We start from the raw sequence: 19,115 nt of genomic DNA on the forward strand, positions 1-19,115 counted from the left end.
GAAATCATCCCAACTTTCCCTAAGTTTTTTCACTGTATAAATTGTGTGTATGCATCTATGTGTAGTAGAATATATAAGGTTTCAGAGTAGCAGCCGTGTTAGTCTGTATCCACAAAAAGAACAGGAGTACTTGTGGCACCCTAGAGATGGCCCATTTCAGACAGTTTGACAAGAAGGTGTGAGGATACTTAACATGGGGATTAACATCTTGATTATCACTACAAAAGTTTTTTTTCTCCTCCTGATAATAGCTCATCTTAATTAATTAGCCTCTTAGAGTTGGTTAGCCTTTTCATGTTTTCTGTATGTGTATATATATATCCTTACTATGTGTTCCATTCTATGCATCCGATGAAGTGGGCTGTAGCCCACAAAAGCTTATGTTCAAATAAATTTGTTAGTCTCTAAGGTGCCACAAGTACTCCTGTTCTTTTTGAGAATATATAGGAAATTCTAATGACTGAGCCTACTAATGAACATCTGGACCAAGAAATTTCTTTCTGTGATTACTGAAAACAGAAGTATTTCAACCACTGACCCAAATGAATCATCATTTTAAACTCCTGTGGCTGCTCCAAAGATTGCCCCAGCCACCAATGGGGAAAACAGACAGTGATTATGGCAAAACACTTATTGCACTGCCAGCATCTCACCCCAATGCGGCAGAAAGCCGTGCCTTTGTGATAAAATGCAGAATAATCAGAGCACTTCCCTCTGAAATGACAGGTCATATTTTTGTAATGAAGTTCCTCCCACCCACACTTCCTAGACACCACAGTACAAATAAGCGATGGCCACGTTAACACCACCCTATACCGAAAACCCACCGAGTGCTACGCCTACCTTCATGCCTCCAGCTTCCACCCCGGACACACCACACGATCCATCGTCTACAGCCAAGTGCTGAGGTACAACCGCATCTGCTCCAACCCCTCAGACAGAGACCAACACCTACAAGATCTTCACCAAGCATTCTCAAAACTACGATACCCACACAAGGAAATAAAGAAACAAATCAACAGAGCCAGACGAGTAACCAGAAGCCTCCTGCTACAAGACAGGCCAAAAAAAGAAACCAACAGAACTCCACCGGCCATCACCTACAGTCCTCAGCTTAAACCTCTCCAACGCATCATCAGTGATCTACAACCCATCCTGGACAATGATCCCTCACTTTCACAGACCTTGGGAGGCAGGCCAGTCCTCGCCCACAGACAACCCGCCAACCTTAAGCATATTCTCACCAGCAACTACGCACTGCACCATAACAACTCTAACTCAGGAACCACCCATGCAACAAACCTTGATGCCAACTCTGCCCACATATCTACACCAGCAACACTATCACAGGACCTAGCCAGATCAGCTACAACATCACCGGCTCATTCACCTGCACGTCCACCAATGTTATATATGCCACCATGTGCCAGCAATTCCCCTCTGCTATGTACATTGGCCAAACTGGACAGTCACTACGCTAGAGGATAAATGGACACAAGTCATATCAGGAATGGCAATATACAAAAACCTGTAGGGGAACACTTCAACCTCCCTGGCCACACAATAGCAGGTGTAAAGGTAGCCATCTTACAGCAAAAAAACCTCAGGACCAGACTCCAAAGAGAAACTGCTGAGCTCCAGTTCATTTGCAAATTTGACACCATCAGATCAGGATTAAACAGACTGGCTATCCAACTACAGAAGCAGTTTCTCCGCCCTTGGTGTTCACATCTCAACTGCTAGCAGAGCACCTCACCCTCCCTGATTGAACTAACCTCATTATCTCCATACTGATTTATACCTGCCTCTAGAAATTTCCATTACTTGTGTCTGATGAAGTGGGCACTCACCCACGAAAGCTTATGCTCCAATACTTCTGTTAGTCTTAAAGGTGCCACAGGACCCTCTGTTGCTTTTTACAGATTCAGACTAACTTGGCTACCCCTCTGTTACCTAAAAATAGGCTGCTCTTGAAATCTAGAACTTTCAAAAAATGTTTTTTCAAAGTGTTTCAGGGGGAGGCGGGGATTTAGCTTGTTGTCTTTTCTCCCTCCTCCTTCCCCCCACTTTTTTGGTGGCAATGTGGAAGAAGGAAGAAAGGAGGGGAAAGGAGAAGTAGAAGAGAAGGGGGGGACAAAAACAAAGATCTTTAATAAAAATGTTAATGAAAAATTACAAATACACAAAAAAAATTTTTTTGAAACATGCAGAGCAAAAATGACCAAAATTTTCGAAGTATTTTGCAAATTTCCCCCCAATTTTTTTGACCAATTTGACTCAGAAAGGTTTTAGATCTACCTTCTCCATTCCAATCCACACAGCAGATGTACTGGTGTCTATTCTGCACTCTCGCTGTGTACAGAGCTCCAGAAGAGTTATATGCTCTTGAAGACCACTACCCCATGGAGTGCAGAAGAGAATTTAGCTGTTGGATGTGGTGCATACAATACTAGAAGCAACTGTAAGAAAAAAGAACCTCACTAACTCACACTAATGACAGAGAAGCCCATTGCAACACACCAGTTGTGACAAGTTAGCAAACAAAATCTACCTAATACTCCTGGGGGAATTCTGCACCAAAACACTAAAAATTCTGTGCACAATATTTTAAAATTCTGCACATTTTATTTATCAAAATAACAATATAATCATGGGCCAGTTTCAATTATTTTGGTAATTTATTTCAAAATACCTGTCAGCAAGTATGTCTGTAACAATACAGACAACAAAAAAAGATTCAGGAAATGTTTTTTGACAAATAGATTCCTTTCTAGGCAGATTAACATAGAACTTGATGCATCTTTGTTGACAGTTATCTGCTGTTTCAGTGAAATTAAATATTTAATTTAAACAAAATCATTATACAAAAGTATGTTATACAAAAGTTCTGTAACAACCCGGCCTAAGAGAGCACTAGCATCCTTAAAGACTGTTTTGTGTGTCTGTCAGTCATGGCTTGTCCAAGTTCAAGCTTCTATGTGTATTGTAAGGTTTTTGGGTCACGCCACTGTAGCAGGAGGGAGGGTTGGTGAGTTAGCAGTAGTTTAGTTGTAGGATAGCAGGTGGTTAGCATGGGGAAGGGAGACCCAGGATAGAGTGTGTGTGTCGGGGAGAGTGTCTGTGTGGGTTGGGTCGGATACATGGTTCGCTAGCCAACACCCCTTTGTCTCTGGAGGTCGTATGCACGCCCCCATGCCAGGTGCAGGCAGGATTGCTGGGGAGGGGTGCAGTCCTAGGTGGGAGAGGAGGGGATGAGTTTAGGCTCATATATGCACAAAGACATTACATGTATACGAAACGAATACACTTGAAACAAAAAAATCGGGGGGAAAAGCATTTTCATGGAAATCACAAATTCTGCATGAAAAAATAAAATTCTGCTGGGAACATTAATTCTGTGCAAATTCTGCACTGCGCAGTGGCGCAGAATTCCAGCAGGAGTAATAATGTATTTTGTTCATTTTGACAGGGGTAATTTGGCTCTAATTCTAAATCTGTAGAAGTTCAACACCACATTATCACACTACTGAGAAGTGGGGAGAGAGAGCCTGGATTGAGTTTTATCAAGTTTGCATATTTAACATGTGCAAGATTCTACTCAAAATAATACTGATCAGTTTAATTAGAAAAGCTTTACAACCCATCACAGTTAAAAACACCATTGAATATAAAATACAGTAGCAGTAAATGCTATGGGTAAGATCCTGCCCCTACTAAAGTCAGTGGGGGGTTTGCCACTGTCTTCAATGGGGCCAGTACTTTACCCTAAATAATTAGGCTTGAAGCTATCTCCCCATTACAAGTCTGATTTGTAATCATCGGGGCCCCAACTTTTTTGAAAAGAAACCAATTTCCCTGCAATTTCATATGCCACGTCTCATCCCATGGTAAAATTCATTGGGGAAATTCAAGGGATGAGGGATGTGAAGAACGGAAAAATATTTTTCAAGTCATGGTTTTCAAAATTATCCTGGGTTTGTGGGTGATAGAAAACTGACTGGATACCTTAACTGTACATTTCCATGCCTTGTAATATTTGGATGTTTTAGGAGGTGTAGAATTTTTGTAAAGCAATGTAACGTCATTTTGGGGTGGTGGGTGGACTCCTTTGAAATGCAGTCTTAGCTGTAACTTACTTTTTTTCCTCTTTTCCTTTCCCTCTTTTAGTTGAGGGAAGCTTTTCAGTTTTGATATTAAAACTAAAAGATGACATGTCCAATCATTCAAAAATATTGGTGGTGTGATTTGCAATTAAATATATCAAATTGGTGGGTGTTCATTACCAAACATTTCTTTGGTAATCCTCCTGGGGCTTCCTAAATGATATGATCACACTCAGAGAAATGAAGATTTAATCTCTCATCTGCTAGACTACTTATGGCCTCTTACTGGGGAAAAAAATAGCCCCAAATTGGAGGAATGGTTCAAAAAAAATGGGGGCGTTTTTGTTGTGGAAGAATACATCAAGTACATATCTTGCAAAACAGACAGAGGACAAATAGCTACTTAAAAGTTTTGGTTACCATTTATTCATTGCTCAAAGTACATTTGTCTGCAATAAACATCTCACCTATCCAATTATATTTTTAAATATTAATGTTTGACAGACGCACTGGTTTAATAAATAGGACCAGAGTTAGTATTTTCACTGAGTTAAATAAGATCTTGAGAAACAACACATGCTAGGTGATGTAAGGAGGTTCACTCTGTAATATGGTAGCATTCTGACAAATAAAGAGATTTGATGATACTGCACAATCTTTCTCTAAACAGAAAGATACGCTCAGCAAAAAAACAAAAAAACCCTCAGAGATTATTAACGTTTTATTTCTGTTGTTTCCATTATAATGATTTGTAAACTTTTTAAAGAACTTCCCAAATAAATAATTACTAAAAAAACAAAACTAAAACCAGACTTAGCTTTCTGAATGCAAAATGGCACAATTAGTTACGCAACCACTAAGGGCCTGATCCTTGGAGATGATACATGCGTCCCCTCAAGATGCTGACTGACCTCAACTCCCATTGACTCCACTAGGAGCTCAGGCCCTGGCAGGAGATGCTCAGCCCTCACAGATTCAGGCCCTAAAGCAGCACAGTCCACAGACGTGATTATGCCAACACTGGATGAATGAGGCAGAAGTAATAGGCTGCTATCTAAGGTGCAGACATGATCATTGATGGGAAAGGAAATGCAGAAAGAGTACATGGATGGTTTGATAACCACTTTACAAACAGATTAAGTCTGCTTGAGTAGGAAAAAGGGCCCTCTAACTTCTGTAGATTATCAGTTGTCTTTTGTGACACATTTTGTAAATGGCATGGAACAAAATAATCTAAAGAGTGACTACGCCCCTTCCCTACCCTCTGCCCCTGGTTCCTGCCTTCCCTTTTTTGCCTATTTGTGTGTGTCTTTTTAAAAAAAAAGATTGTTACCTCCACCCTAACGTGTTATGTCTGTGTAATATTGTCGGTGTATTGTCTGGTCTTGCAGCTTCGACAAGTTGTGAAGTTTCATAATTGTGTGATTTTATTGGCTAGCTATACAAGCTGTCAGTCTTTTTTGTATTTGTAGCGTTTGTTTCTTTATGAAAAATTATTTAAAAAAAGAAAAGAAAAATAATACCGTGACTATATACCGAAGAGTGCCTTATGTAGACTGCAACATGATCATTCCCTGTACGGGCAACAAGAGTGCGTTTCTGGTACACATGTTTCAGAGCAATAACTACAAACTAAAATTAAACCCAGTTCTCACTCACTCAAGCCCAGGCTAACCTTGGCATGAGCCACAAAGAGAATTTTAACTCTATGAATCATGCATGTACTATGCAAACTGAGTCACGCATCAAAGCACAGAATTAATGCCCCTTCACATCAAACAAGGATGTTGCCCTTAATAAGCAAGAGAATTCCAACACGGTGGCTAGCACTGAGAAGCACAGAGGCAGCCCTGCCTATCCCTGCTGAGAATCTCCATTACTACAGGCCCCTACAGATTCAGTGAAACCTGAAGAACCAGCAGGAACAGGCTCTGCTACTATAGCAGTAACATAGAAACACTGAGTGCTACAATTTTGAAATAAGCCTAATTAGAGGCTGCAAAGAGTCCACACGTTGATTCCCTTTCACTCCGCCATATTTACAAACTGCATCTTACAATGGTGGGCAGGAGTCATCACTGTTTTGAGATCCCTGAGAAACCTCCAGCTTTTAAAGGGTGCTGAACATGATTTACAATGTGGTACCTACAAAGTCCTGTGCACACCACTTATACTTTAGGAGTGCCATTTGCTACTCAGGGCTTGTCTACACTTACCAGGGAATCAATGAGCAGCGATCGATGCATTGGCGGTCGATTTAGTGGGTCTAGTGAAGACCTGCTCAATCAACTGCAGATCGCTCTCCCGTCAACTCCTGTACTCCACTGGATCGAGAAGAGTAGGGGGAGGCGACAGAGATCATGTAGTGTGGACCCCCGCAGTAAGTAGATCTAAGCTAGGTCGATTTGAGTTACGCTATTCACATAACTCAAATTGACGTAGCTTTGAACGAATTTCCCCTGTAGTGTAGACAAGGCCTCAGAGGATGAATCCAAGCATTCACAACAGCATCAGAAGTGAAAAAGTCCCATAAGGCCCTGAAAGTTTGTTCTATTAATATCACATTCATCAAACAATGGCAATGATTCAGGGGCAGATCAGACCAGGGTGACGAAAATGTCCAGGTCTGTCTACTAAATGGCCTATATTTTCCCCTGGTCCAAGAGATCATAGATTATTTTAGGGTAAGATCTCATGAACTAGCAAGAATCAAAACTGCCACACAACCAAAATCTAGGAATTCCAGCTTCCCAGTGAGGTTTTGCAGGGCTTTTCTAACTCTGGGAGCTCACAGAACATCTGAGCTGGAAAATTTTAAAAAAGGACATTATTCTAATTATCGGTAGTCTCCGTAGCTTACTGGTTTTGCCACAGAGCCTTTAAAAAACACCACAACTGGAGACTATCAGGGGTGGAAAATAAAAACAGACACCTGAAAGTCTCAGACTCCACAAAGCATTAACTTCCTTGGCATGAAAAATAATGTGACATTATCCCTGACCTCTAGCAATAGATCACCTTTGATTTAAAGAACAGGTCACTCTGTCTGAGGGGCAATAACACATCATGGTTCCTCATCCATAGGTTAAGGACTGCTCTTAAGAAATGGCCTGTTTTGCAGGCACAGTAAGGTGGTTAGATAGTGTAATACTACCTCTTGTGCACACAATTAATTGCAGAGGCATTTTATTGCAAGACAGAGGCTGGGTCAGGCACCTTTGAAAATCAGATCTGATACTGTGTGAGACACAGCTCCATCTTTCTCACCACCTTATCGCACACTCTCAATTTGTTTAGCAGACGAGAAGCCTCTTGCTCACAGCAGAATTAGATGACATGGGGCAAAATCACCTCCCACCTTTACGAACACCAGTGGAGCTCAACAGGCACTGTTACGTCTATTGATTGTTTGTATTATGGCAACACCTAGTGGTTACAACTGAAATCAGGGCCCCATTGAGCTAGGTGCTGCCCAAAACACAAAGTAAGAGAGAGCTCCTACTCCGAAGGGTTTACAATCATAATAGACAAGACAGACAAAGGGTGCGGGGAAGGACCACTTTTCTAGATGGGAAAGTGAGTCAGAGAGTTTGTCTACACCAGGGGGCAATTCACCCTAGGGGGCTGTGATTTCTAAAGTGCATTATCATGCTGCCCATTAATTGGTCTGTGTAGACCCTGCTGGTGTGCACTAAAGATTCTCTAGTGTGCTTTAAGGTAGCGCTTTACCCCAACCTGTAGAAGAGCCTAGAGAGATTAAATGACCTGTGAGGAATGTGGAAATATTTGTAATATGTTTACAAATGATCTATATGACTCTGTACCTGTCCACCAAGCATCACAGATGACTAGGGAGGAATATAAAAATATTGCTTGAGCATGCAGGGATGTAATCAGGAAGGCAAAGCACAATTGGAGTTGCAGCTAGCAAGGGATGTGAAGGGAAACAAGGGTTTCTACAGGTATGTTAGGAACAAAAAGGTGGTCAGGGAAAGTGTGGGACCTTTTCTGAATGGGGGATGCAACCTAGTGACAGATAATGTGGAAAAAGCTGAAGCACTCAATGTTTTTTTGCCTTGGTCTTCACAGACAAGGTCAGCTCCCAAACTGCTGCACTGGGCAGCACAGTATGGGGAGGAGGTGAGCAGCCCTCAGTGGTGAAAGAACAGGTTAAGAACTATTTAGAAAAGCTAGACATGCACAAGTCCATGGGGCCAGATGCAATGCATCCGAGGGTGCTAAGGGAATTGGCTGATGTGACTGCAGAGCCTTTGGCCATTATCTTTGAGAACTCATGGTGATTGGGGGGAGGTCCCAGATGATTGGAAAAAGGCAAATATAGTGTCCATCTTTAAAAAAGGGAAGGAGAATGCGGGGAACTACAGACCAGTCAGCCTCACCTCTGTCCCCAGAAAAATCATGGAGCAGGTCCTCAAGGAATCCATTTAGAAGCACTTGGAGGAGAGGAAGGTGATCAGGAACAGTCAACATGGATTCACCAAGGGCAAGTCATGCATGACCAACCTGATTGCCTTCTATGATGAAATAACTGGCTCTATGGATATGGGGAAAGCAGTGGACGTGATATACCTTGCGTTAGCAAAGCATTTGCTAGTATTCTTGACAACAAGTTAAAGAAGTATGGATTGGATGAATGGACTATAAGGTGGATAGAAAGCTGGCTAGATCGTTGGGCTCAATGGGTAGTGATCAATGGCTCAATGTCTAGTTGGCAGCCAGTATCAAGTGGAGTGCCCCAGGGGTCGGTCCTGGGTCTGGTTTTGTTCAACATCTTCATTAATGATCTGGATGATGTGATGGATTGCACCCTCAACAAGTTCACGGATGACACTAAGTTGGGGGGGAAGAGGTAGATATGCTGGAGGGTAGAGATAGGGTCCAGAGTGACCTAGACAAATTGGAGGATTGGGCCAAAAGAAATCTGATGAGGTTCAACAAGGACAAGTGTAGAGTCCTGCACTTAGGATGGAAATACCCCATGTATTGCTACACACTGGGGACCGACTGGCTACATGGCAGTTTTGCGGAAAAGGACCTGGGGATTACAGTGGACAAGGAGCTGGATAGGAGTCAACAGTGTCCCCTTGTTGCCAAGACGGCTAACGGCATATTGTGCTGCATTAGTAGGAGCATTGCCAGCAGATTGAAGGAAGTTATTATTCCCCCTATTCAGCACTGGTGAGGCCACATCTGGAGTACTGCATCCAGTTTTGGGGCCCCCACTACAGAAAGGATATGGACAAATTGGAGAGAGTCCAGCAGAGGGCAACAAAAATGATGAGGGGGCCGGGACACATGACTTATGAGGAGAGGCCGAGGGAACTGGGCTTATTTAGTCTGCAGAAGAGAAGAGAGAGGTGGGATTCGATAGCAGCCTTCAACTGCCTGAAGGGTGGTTTCAAAGAGGACGGAGTTCGGCTGTTCTCAGTAGTGACAGATGACAGAACAAGGAGCAATGGTCTCAAGTTGCAGTGGGGGAGGTCTAGGTTGGATATTAGGAAACTTTATTTCACTAGGAGGGTGGTGAAGCACTGGAATGGGTTACCCAGGGAGGTGGTGGAATCTCCATCCTTAGAGGTTTTTAAGGCCTGGCTTGACAAAGCCGTGGCTGGGATGATTTAGTTGGGGTTGGTCCTTCTTTGAGCAGGGGGTTGTACTAGATGACCTCCTGAGGTCTCTTCCAACCCTAATCTTCCATGATTCTACAACCACTACCCCTGGGGGGGAAAAATTAATTTTCTCCCTTGGACATGGGAGATTAAGGCTAGGTGCTTGAGACATCTAGTCATAGGCACCATTTCCGTGGGTGCTCTAGGGCTGGAGCACCCATGGAAAAAAATTAGTGGGTGTTTAGCCCCCTCCAGCAGTCAGCTATCCCCCTCCCCCGCCAGTGCCTCCCATCCACCAGTGGCCCCGCCAATCAACTACTCCCCCTCCTTCCCAACTTCTGTTCTGAGGTGTGCAGGAGGCGCTGGGAGAGAGGAGGAAGAGTGAGGATGAGGCATGCTGGGGGGAGGAGTTGGGGGTGGAGGGTTTGGGAGAAGGGGTCAGGTGGGAGTGGGGCCTGGGGCCCGGAGGAAGCCGGTGCCTGTGCATCTATTCACTAGGACTGTCAGGGCTGGAATCACCACATTTGAATGGAAAACCCTACTGAGGCAATGGACGCCTCAAAGACCAAACATCAAACCCTAGAGCAAGTTATTCCTCCCAACCACTCCACAGGGAAGCAGAGCAAAAAGACTCTGGTTGGATAACAAAGGCAAGGTGTCAAGTGATTGCATCTTAAGGTTACTGCTGCCAACCGAACAGGGACAGCGGGACAAAGAGAGAGAACTGGGAACTGAGGAGAGCATGGATCACGGGCCAGAGCTCCCACTAATATGGACTCTGTCTTCAGTTTGTCATTCCCATGCTATAGACTCTCCAATGCTGCAATCCAGGTGACTGGTAAAAGCTATCTTGTTTTGAAAAGACTGCCTTGTATTACTCCAGATACTCGCTGTCTTCCCCTAACAAGGAAAAGCCTCTGTCTAGAGTCTGATCTGGGTTGGGCTTGCTGTTGAGAGCCATGGGCATCGTCTACACGGGGGGGAAGGGGAGGGGAAATCAATCTAAGTTACATAACTTCAGCTACGTCTGAAGTCGACATAGATCGACTTACCGTGGTGTCTTCACCGCAGTGAGTCGACTGCTGCCGCTCCCCCCTCAACTCCACCTGCGCCTCTCACAGTGGTGGAGTACAGGAGTCGACGGGAGAGCGCTCGGGGGTCGATTTATCGTGTCTAGACTAGATGCGATAAATCGACCCCCGCTGGATCGATCACTGCCCGCCGTTCTGGGTAGACATACCCATGGTGAAAAACAGATCATTGCTGGAAACCAAAGGCCCTGTCCAGGAGTCGCAGAAGCAGTGTGGTATGTTTTTGTGGAAAAGTGTGCTCCCTTGGGGGGTCTGGCACACCCAAGGGAAATTCCCAGGACTGTTTAAAGGCTGGGGCATAACCCAGGCTCTGTAAATCCACGCACTTCCTCACGCTTAGACATTTGCAGCAGGGACAGAAAATTACAATGGTGGGGAACTTTCCCAAAACTGTAGACAAGGCCAGGAGGAAGTGAGGACTTTCATCACCTAATGGTAGCAGGAGATGCTCAGCGCTTTGCAGATCACGTCCTTAGAGTGTTACCTCCCCTGAGGCTGGGACTTTGTCTTTTTGCTTGTTCGCAAAAAACATACTTTTGATAGCGTGTGGTAAACAATGCATTTTCCAACCAGTGCTAACTGATATTTTCCTCCCCAATGGAGTATGGGAAAATTTTTGTGAAAGTTTTTACTCTCTCCAAGCAGCTCCAGCGACATTACTAATAACAATCCTATTCATTCTCCCCCATTTGGGATTTTACTTACTAGGCCAGATCCTCTGCTGGTATAAATTGACACAGCTTCACTGAAGTAAATGAAGCTATGCTGGTGCACACAAGCTGAGGATCTGGCCATTTTAGTTTTACAGGTGACTTGTTTGACTCTGTGCATCACATTCTAAACCATCCATTGCTGGAGGTAAGCCCTTTTCCTAGAGGGAAGAGATTTTGTGCCCTCTAAAACAAAAATGAGTTTATCACCACTGCACTTGTACTTCCCCATCTTAAACCAGTGAATGAACCTCCCCCTACCACAAGCAACAGGAAGCATGAGCTATTCTGCTGCCTTGCGAAGACCTTCTACAGCCTCTAGCATAGAGGTCTCCAAACTGTGGGGCACGCACCCCTAGGGAGGCACAGAGGAATGTTGGGAGGGGGCTGGGCCAGCCCCTATGCAGGGTGGGGAGGGAGAGCCACCCAGCTCCACCCCCAGCTCTGCTCTGGCTCCTATCCCCATCCCCAGCCTCCGTGTATCCCTGCACCAGGCCGCGGGTCCAACTGCTGGCCCCCACCATGGCTTGGCTGTGGCTCCATCTCCGCCTCCAGCCTCAGCTCTTCGCCACAGCTCTGTTTCCAGCTGGGGGTGAGGGTGAGGGTGAGGGTGAGGGTGGGAATGGAGCTGCACCCAGCCACCGGCTGCCAGCCCCCACTGCAGCCTGGCTGTGGCTCTGCTCCCGCCCCCATTCCCAGTCCAAGACCCACCCCCCGCTGTGGCCCCAGCCTCAATACCCTTATCCTTGTCTACCTCCCCCTCTCTCCCCCCCGAGCCATAGCCCTGCTCCCAGACCCAGCTGGGGGGGGGGGCATGGACAGCAATAAGGGGGGACATGACCCTGAAAAGTTTGGGGACCACAGCTCTAGCAGATCAATATTAAAGACAACCCATTGTGTTATGCAGTAATCCCGATGCACTGCAGATCTGCAGTAACTGCGTTGCCCCCTTACCTTGCCCCACTGACATCCACACCGACCATTAATTGACCATTCAGGGAAAGAATCTCATCTCTCAGTTGCACTTTCCCACATTTCCCTGCCGGGCTATTTTTCTTTAAGTCCGTTACCCAGATACAGCCAACATCAAGCACCGGGCCTTTGTGCCCTTTCCTCTTTTTCCCTCCTCTCCGTTTCTCTCCATAGTCTCCAAAAGCAGGGATGTTCCCAAAGCTTAAGCCAAGAGCTTCATTTTTGCCCATCTCCTTGGTAAGGTAGAGCGTGCCGATTTCCATGTCTAAAGTGCTGGGACCACTGGGCTGCAATTTGCTGTCATCCATGGAAAAATTTAGCTGTATGTACTCTTTCAGCTTCTGAATGGCAGACTGACACAGCCTCTGCTCTGGCCCTTCCACTTCCTCCCTCTGGCTGTTTTGCAGCCACTGATACAGGAGGGGGAGGAAGAGCATAGCGTTCTCTTGAGTAATGGGCATTATGGGCACCCAAGGATCCCATCATGTGAAGGATGGCTTTCTGGGTTCACTATGCGGGGCTTCACTGATCCTCCTTTCAGAATCACGGCATCCGTCAGCGTCACCCCCAGCCATGTTCAGAGAGAGAGCACACACGGGGAGCCACCACTCAGGTCCAGCGCTATTGAACTGTTCAGTTTGGCAAAGGATAACAGGACGCTTTTATGAAAACACTGAAACAATTCCTGTGGACGGCTCAGCAAGAGGAGGAAGGAAGTGTCAGTGAATTCTTGTTGGGCTACTTTTACAGCTGGCCAGCTACAAATTACACTGGAGTCCAATGAGAATTCATTCCACAAGGAATGTTGTCAGTTCATCACCACAGCCACTCAACACCTGCTTGGCCTGCAAGATAAAAACAGAAGCATTACGATCCTGGTCATCGTTCCAGCCAAAATGCTGCTCAGCTGCTATGCTCATTAGACAGAAAAGAAAATGTTCCTAACGTTTGTGTGTGTGTTTCATAGTCTATTTTGTTCTCCCTTTAATTTTTAGTTACCAGGTTATGCCATTCTGCTGGCTGAGAGTGCAGGGTGTACAGTTCTCTCCACAATCACCATTTGTATTATTCTCTTGTCTACCACTTGGGGGCACCACCTATCCTTCTCAGGAAGAGAATAAAAGGTCATTCTTACAACCTGACCTGCCAATGGAGATCCATGCCCTATAAACTACAGTATACTCCCTGTCAGAACAAAAGACTAATACAGCAGCTCAGAGGCAGTGATAAAAGCAGAGGACTCCTGGAGAATGGTTCATAGCCACTGCAAACAAACAGCTTCCATAAATTTCAATGGGAGCTGTTCAGAGTCAGGGCTGGAGAACCAGGCCCTTAGATTCTATCCCTGATTCAACCCGAGATGGCGAGTAATGTTAGGGATGTCACTTATGAACCTCTTTGTGCCTCAGTTTATCTGTCTATAAAATAGGTACAAGGTAATACTTATTTACCCACAACCTAGGGCTATTGTAAGACACAATAAATGGGCACAAATGATGCCTATAATCCTGTGGATCCCCAAGTTATAGGTGCAAAACACTCATCATATACAACTTCCTCCACCAAGCTTTTCAAATAGTGTTCAATGCTTCTCAGAGGCCAATGTAAAGTGAGTGATTATAGTGACTGCCACATATAAAGCTACATACAATGGTGTGAGAGCATGGCCTACCCTTATGAGCAGTAGTGTCTAGTGGTCAGCCCAGCCCACCATCCGGCATGGCCTTTTAAGGATTTTCAAAGACCCAATAAATAAGAACCTAAAGAGAGATAGGGGATAGAGAGATAAACTGTGGCTGGGAGAAAGGCCCTGTTTCTTTAAAGGCCTGGCACCAGGAGCCTGGCAGAGTGGAATCAGACTCCCTTTTCCCCCAATCAGGGGATACACTGAGAAGAAGGGGCCAGCATAAAGGCTTCCTTCTCCCTCCCAGGGAGGGCAGACACAGAGAAGGCTGGCCTGCTGAACTTTCCAGTTTGGTGAAGGTGTTCAGCTGAAGGGAACTGGCAAAAGCTTTGCAGCTGACTATTCCAAGACAAGAGGCCTGAGACACAAACTCCAGCCCAGAGAGAGGGCTGAGGGGGGGACGGGGGACTCCTGCTTGAAGGAGACACATATCGACTGGTAATGGTAAGAGACAGAGCGCTGCTTACAGTATAGCCCAGCTGCTACAGAGGAGGGCAGGGAGTGGTCTTTGAGAAAGCACCTTCAGAGCTGGCTAAGGAAACGCTGTGCGGAACCATAGATCCAGGCAGGGATAGCAGAGTCCAGAGACCTGGTGAAGATGTTGACAAGTGGGATGAAGTTAGAAGCAACTCAGGAATGTGGCGGAGGGATCAAAGAAACATGCCTTATCCACGCAAAACTGGGTCACTGGGCTGGAACCTGGAGGAGAGTGTGAGCCTGCGTTCCCCTACCTAGTTCCCAGCCAGAACAAGAGGGGGTGCACAGGCATTAAAAGAATAAAAGAGGCCACGAACTAAAAGTTACAGATAAACGTCAGGAGACGGGCTCGAAGGCCATTAGATTTTGAGTTGACTATTTGGGGACTTTTCCGTATACTCTGGAAGGGGAATGAACTGAGTAGTGACCTGGCTGGAGAACTAGACCACAGGAAACAACAGATCACTGTGCACCAGAATGGCTAAAGGGGGCACTACACTGAAAACCCCTCCATCATCACACCTGATCATGTGGAGGTGCCTTGGAGCTGAGTTTTCAGGACTAATTGATCATACAACTTTCAATAACTATAGACAAGGTTATTTTAGGTTATACAGAAGGTTAGACTCATGGTTCCTCTGGCCTGAATCTATAAATTTCTAACTTTTGTTCTCATTTGGTTAGAGCTGACAGTGTTCTCAGGGAAGCAGGCACCAGACGTTAAATTGGGCCACCATCCTGCAAATAGCTCAGCAGAATGGGGAAGCTATGAGGTTCTGCACAAGAATAGGAGTCCACCTACATGGAGCTCATCATAGGTTCGGGGCCGTGGATGGCACGAAGCAAATCAAATGAGGGCACTGTATAATTAGCTATGTGATTAAAACAAACACACACACACGACTTTGACCTGGGGAAAAGGACTATGGCAACCATCAATAGGAAATCTGCTTCTGAGTGAAACCAGCAACACCACTGTACAAGACTAAAACAGCTCCATACCCAACAAAGTCAGTGTCTGATGTATCAATTGAACACACCCAGCCTGGTGAGAACAGCAGTTACAACAGCCCAATATACACACTAGCAAAAATAGAAAGGTGACAAACTGGGTGGCAGATTTCTCTTTGGAAAAAGAAAGATCTCACTGAGAAAAATGGCAAACTGAGCTTTGAGCCAAAATGGAGTTTTACCCTGGATTTTGGGACCTCTTTGGGAGAACTTTTTTTCATCATCACCCTATGTTTGCTTTTGTATGCAATGCGTTCCCCAAACAGCTATTTTTACTCTCTCATGTACACGACTTGTGTACAAAATGTTGTGGCTTATTTTTTTCTCCTAGCACTGGCACCACTGGGAAACGGGGAGCGCATACTGCACCCTGTAACAGGGTGACAGCACTCCCCTGCCACTGTGCATCATTAACCCCTAAGATTCTGGTTGAGTCACTGAGAATGCTTCTGGGGGCATTTGCTGCATGCCCACTTGTTCTGACCTGTGGTTTAAACCCACGACCTGGCTCTAACTAACCACATGCGGTTTGATAGGGATTTTTGTTGCATTTTTAAAAAAAAGCAAAGTGAATTAGCTAAACTTCACAAGTTGCACTATCAGTGTCCCCCCGTGCATGGGCACTGGGGGAAAGCCACCAAACTTCATACACTGTACACAGCATGGTATAAATTAGTCTCATTTTAACAGACAGGTTAAATGGTGCTGCTACCTGGATTAGAAGGTTGCAGATTACTCTAGCATACAGCCCCAAACACCCCTCCCTGACGGAGCCCTAAAGCTTTACATCCAGCAAACCCACACAGATTAGTAATGGACAGAGCCTCTTCCTTTTCTCCAAAAATGAAGTTAATGAGTCAGATGCTCTGAGGTTTGGCTGGAAGCATTTCCATCACCACCGTCCCTGGGGGTTCCATGTGCGGATTTAATCCTAATTGGTTCCACAGATGGAGGCTGTTGTAAAGGAGACGCAGATATCAGTGTGTTTGCAGGCAAGGTCACGTCCCCTTCTCGGCCAGCATTGCTCACAATTTGTATACCATGGTCCTCCAAGAACCTCCTCTCCCCACGCCACAGAGGCTTTGGGCCCTTTGTGCTGCTACCACTTCCACTCCTGGAGATTTTTATGATGAGGTCTACTGCAAAAGCATAGATCTAAGAGTGAATCTAGCCCACAGGTCCTGGAGCCACTGAGAGCCTGATCTCCGCCGTGTTCCACCTACAACTCTCACATTAAATTTTCCCTCAAAGACTGAGTCGACAGTGACACCCTTAGTAAGAACTCCCCATTGTGTGTGGGTATGTCTACACTTGGAGCAGGGGGTGCGATTCCCAGCTTGCGTAGAGCAGCATGCTAAAAATAGCATAGCCGCAGTAGCATGGACAGCACAGGCTAAGGGGCTGAGTACAAACCCTCCTGGACTCTGCGGGTCCATACTCAGTACTATTAGCCTGTGCTGCCTCTCACATCTGCCCATGCTACACAACTGTTTATAGTGCACTAGCTCAGCGTGAATATGTCTAGGGGATGTGGGAATCACACCCCTAGTGCCAAGTATAGACACACCCTAAGTTGAAGATGTTTTTCCCTTCGGCTAAAAGCTTCAGTTAAGGAGGCATTTAACTCAGTAGAGAGAACACACTTGTTTCTGTGGGTCTCCAGTCTTTTTTGCTCCAGAGGCTAATATGAGTTAATGGCACATGTGGTGGTGACTAGTTTTTTAGTTGGATCTCTCAGACTAGCTGAGGGGTGGGAAGAATGGGCTCCAGAAGTGGGTGTATATGAGAGGAGAATAATACAACAATATTTCTTTAGATGACCCGAGGCTTAGACTTTATCACAAGTTTCCCGTTGCATATTTGGATATCCTGATTCCATACAGACTTCTGTTTCTTTTTCTGACAAATAGAGTTTTTCCTTCCGGGGGTGCCCTTTTCAAAAAGAACCACATAAGTAGCTCTCGAACCCCACTTCCTTGTGTGTGGAAAGAGAAATAATAAAGATCATAAAAATGTCCCACTACTGATTTTTAAAAGTTGATTTATGCGCGTACCTCCAGCAGATACAATGTTTAGGGTTAATAGTCCTGCCACATCAAAGCCCAGCCCCAAACACCAGAAAAATGTGCATACGGTTATTCCTTTTCACTCCTCCAGTGGTATCAGATTAGAATTGTTTTAGGTTATATCTTTTCAGCTATTTGTGATTTCTCCTGAAAATGAAAATAAAAAGAAATGTCTTTCTGCTCTTCAGCCTTTGGGAGGGTGAGTGAATGCTGGTGAAACAAACCCATTACCAGTCAGACATTCATTTATTAATTTTTTTTCCATTCAAATTGAGTTTTCATTCCTTCTTTTAATTCCTGGTAACATCTAACAGCAACCACATGACAATGAGAACAAAATAAATCTTAATTTCAAAAATAGAGTTTAGTTATCAGAATTTTCGCTAATGGACATATTACTCCTGCAGAAATTCAGCACAGGAGTAATTCATGGGACGGGGTGTCACCACAGGAAAGGTCCTATTGAAGTCATCAGTGAATCTCAGGTTAGGTCTCAGCATGGGTAATAAATTTGGAGCAGGGAGGAAATGCATAGACACTAAAAGCTTCTGATTAACCACAAAAATTAGAGATCTATTAAGTCATCTAGGTCCCAATTCAATGAAACTGATGTGAGACTTTCCACTGACACTAGATCAAGCTCCTAATCCAGCCCAGTGGAGACGCGTTCCCTACAATGCATTCTCCAGTGCTTATACCTGCCATACTTTACTTATGTTGACTAAGGATCAAAAGAAGTCAGATGTGTTCAAGCATCCAAACTTCCTTAATCAGCTACAGTAATTGACAGGATTCCATAACGTCTGCCTAAGCAGGCTCGGAGGACCCAAAATTGTAACAGTTCAAATAGAGGTGCATAGAACTGGGCAGGCAGGTTAGAAAAATGCCCAATTGTGCAAGAACATTTGTACCTGAGAACTGGTCAAATGTCCTTTTGGAGTTTTCATGGAAAATACACCAGGCCAAGCACAAAGCGGCACCTGCATTTCAGTCCATCTTAGATACTTATGTATTTATCCTTAACACCCCTGCAAGGTAGGAACATGCTATTATCCCCATTTTACAGTTCGGGAATCACATAGGCCTTCTGCGGTTGAGCAGGGAATTGAACCCATGTCTTGTAAATTCCAGCCTAGCACCCTAAGCACTGGATCATCCTCCTTCTTACACATATCACCAAGGCTTTGTCTACACTAGGATTTCAGCTGTCCCAGTGGTATAGACACAGTTAACGCTGAACCAGGGTAATTTCAAAACTGGGGAAAGCTGCACCGATTCCAATTAATAATAGAGCTGTCACATTTTCCAAAAACCTAATGGCACCTTTTTCTACTCACTTAATTTTGTAACAGAAGAACCTGCTCAGAAATC

General features: G+C 45.0%; 1 protein-coding gene across 8 annotated transcripts in view; it reads right to left on the reverse strand.

Moving 5' to 3' along the window:
* The window catches only part of PDZD2 (PDZ domain containing 2), a 301,222-nt gene that overhangs the window by 193,371 nt on the left and 88,736 nt on the right, over positions 1-19,115 (reverse strand). For 6 of the 8 annotated variants that reach the window (XR_006176846.2, XR_010602129.1, XM_065598827.1 and 3 more), the window contains exon 2: positions 12,489-13,351. The exons of the other annotated variants lie outside the window; for them this stretch is intronic. Coding sequence is in view for 3 of the 6 variants with exons in the window: in XM_042860213.2 (XP_042716147.2) it covers positions 12,489-12,967 (479 nt within the window). In the remaining 3 variants the exon portion in view is untranslated. The remainder of the gene's footprint in view (positions 1-12,488; positions 13,352-19,115) is intronic. 8 annotated transcript variants of the gene reach the window in all.

This window comes from Chrysemys picta, chromosome 6, assembly GCF_011386835.1.
Source record: "Chrysemys picta bellii isolate R12L10 chromosome 6, ASM1138683v2, whole genome shotgun sequence".
Lineage (NCBI taxonomy): Eukaryota > Metazoa > Chordata > Testudines > Emydidae > Chrysemys > Chrysemys picta.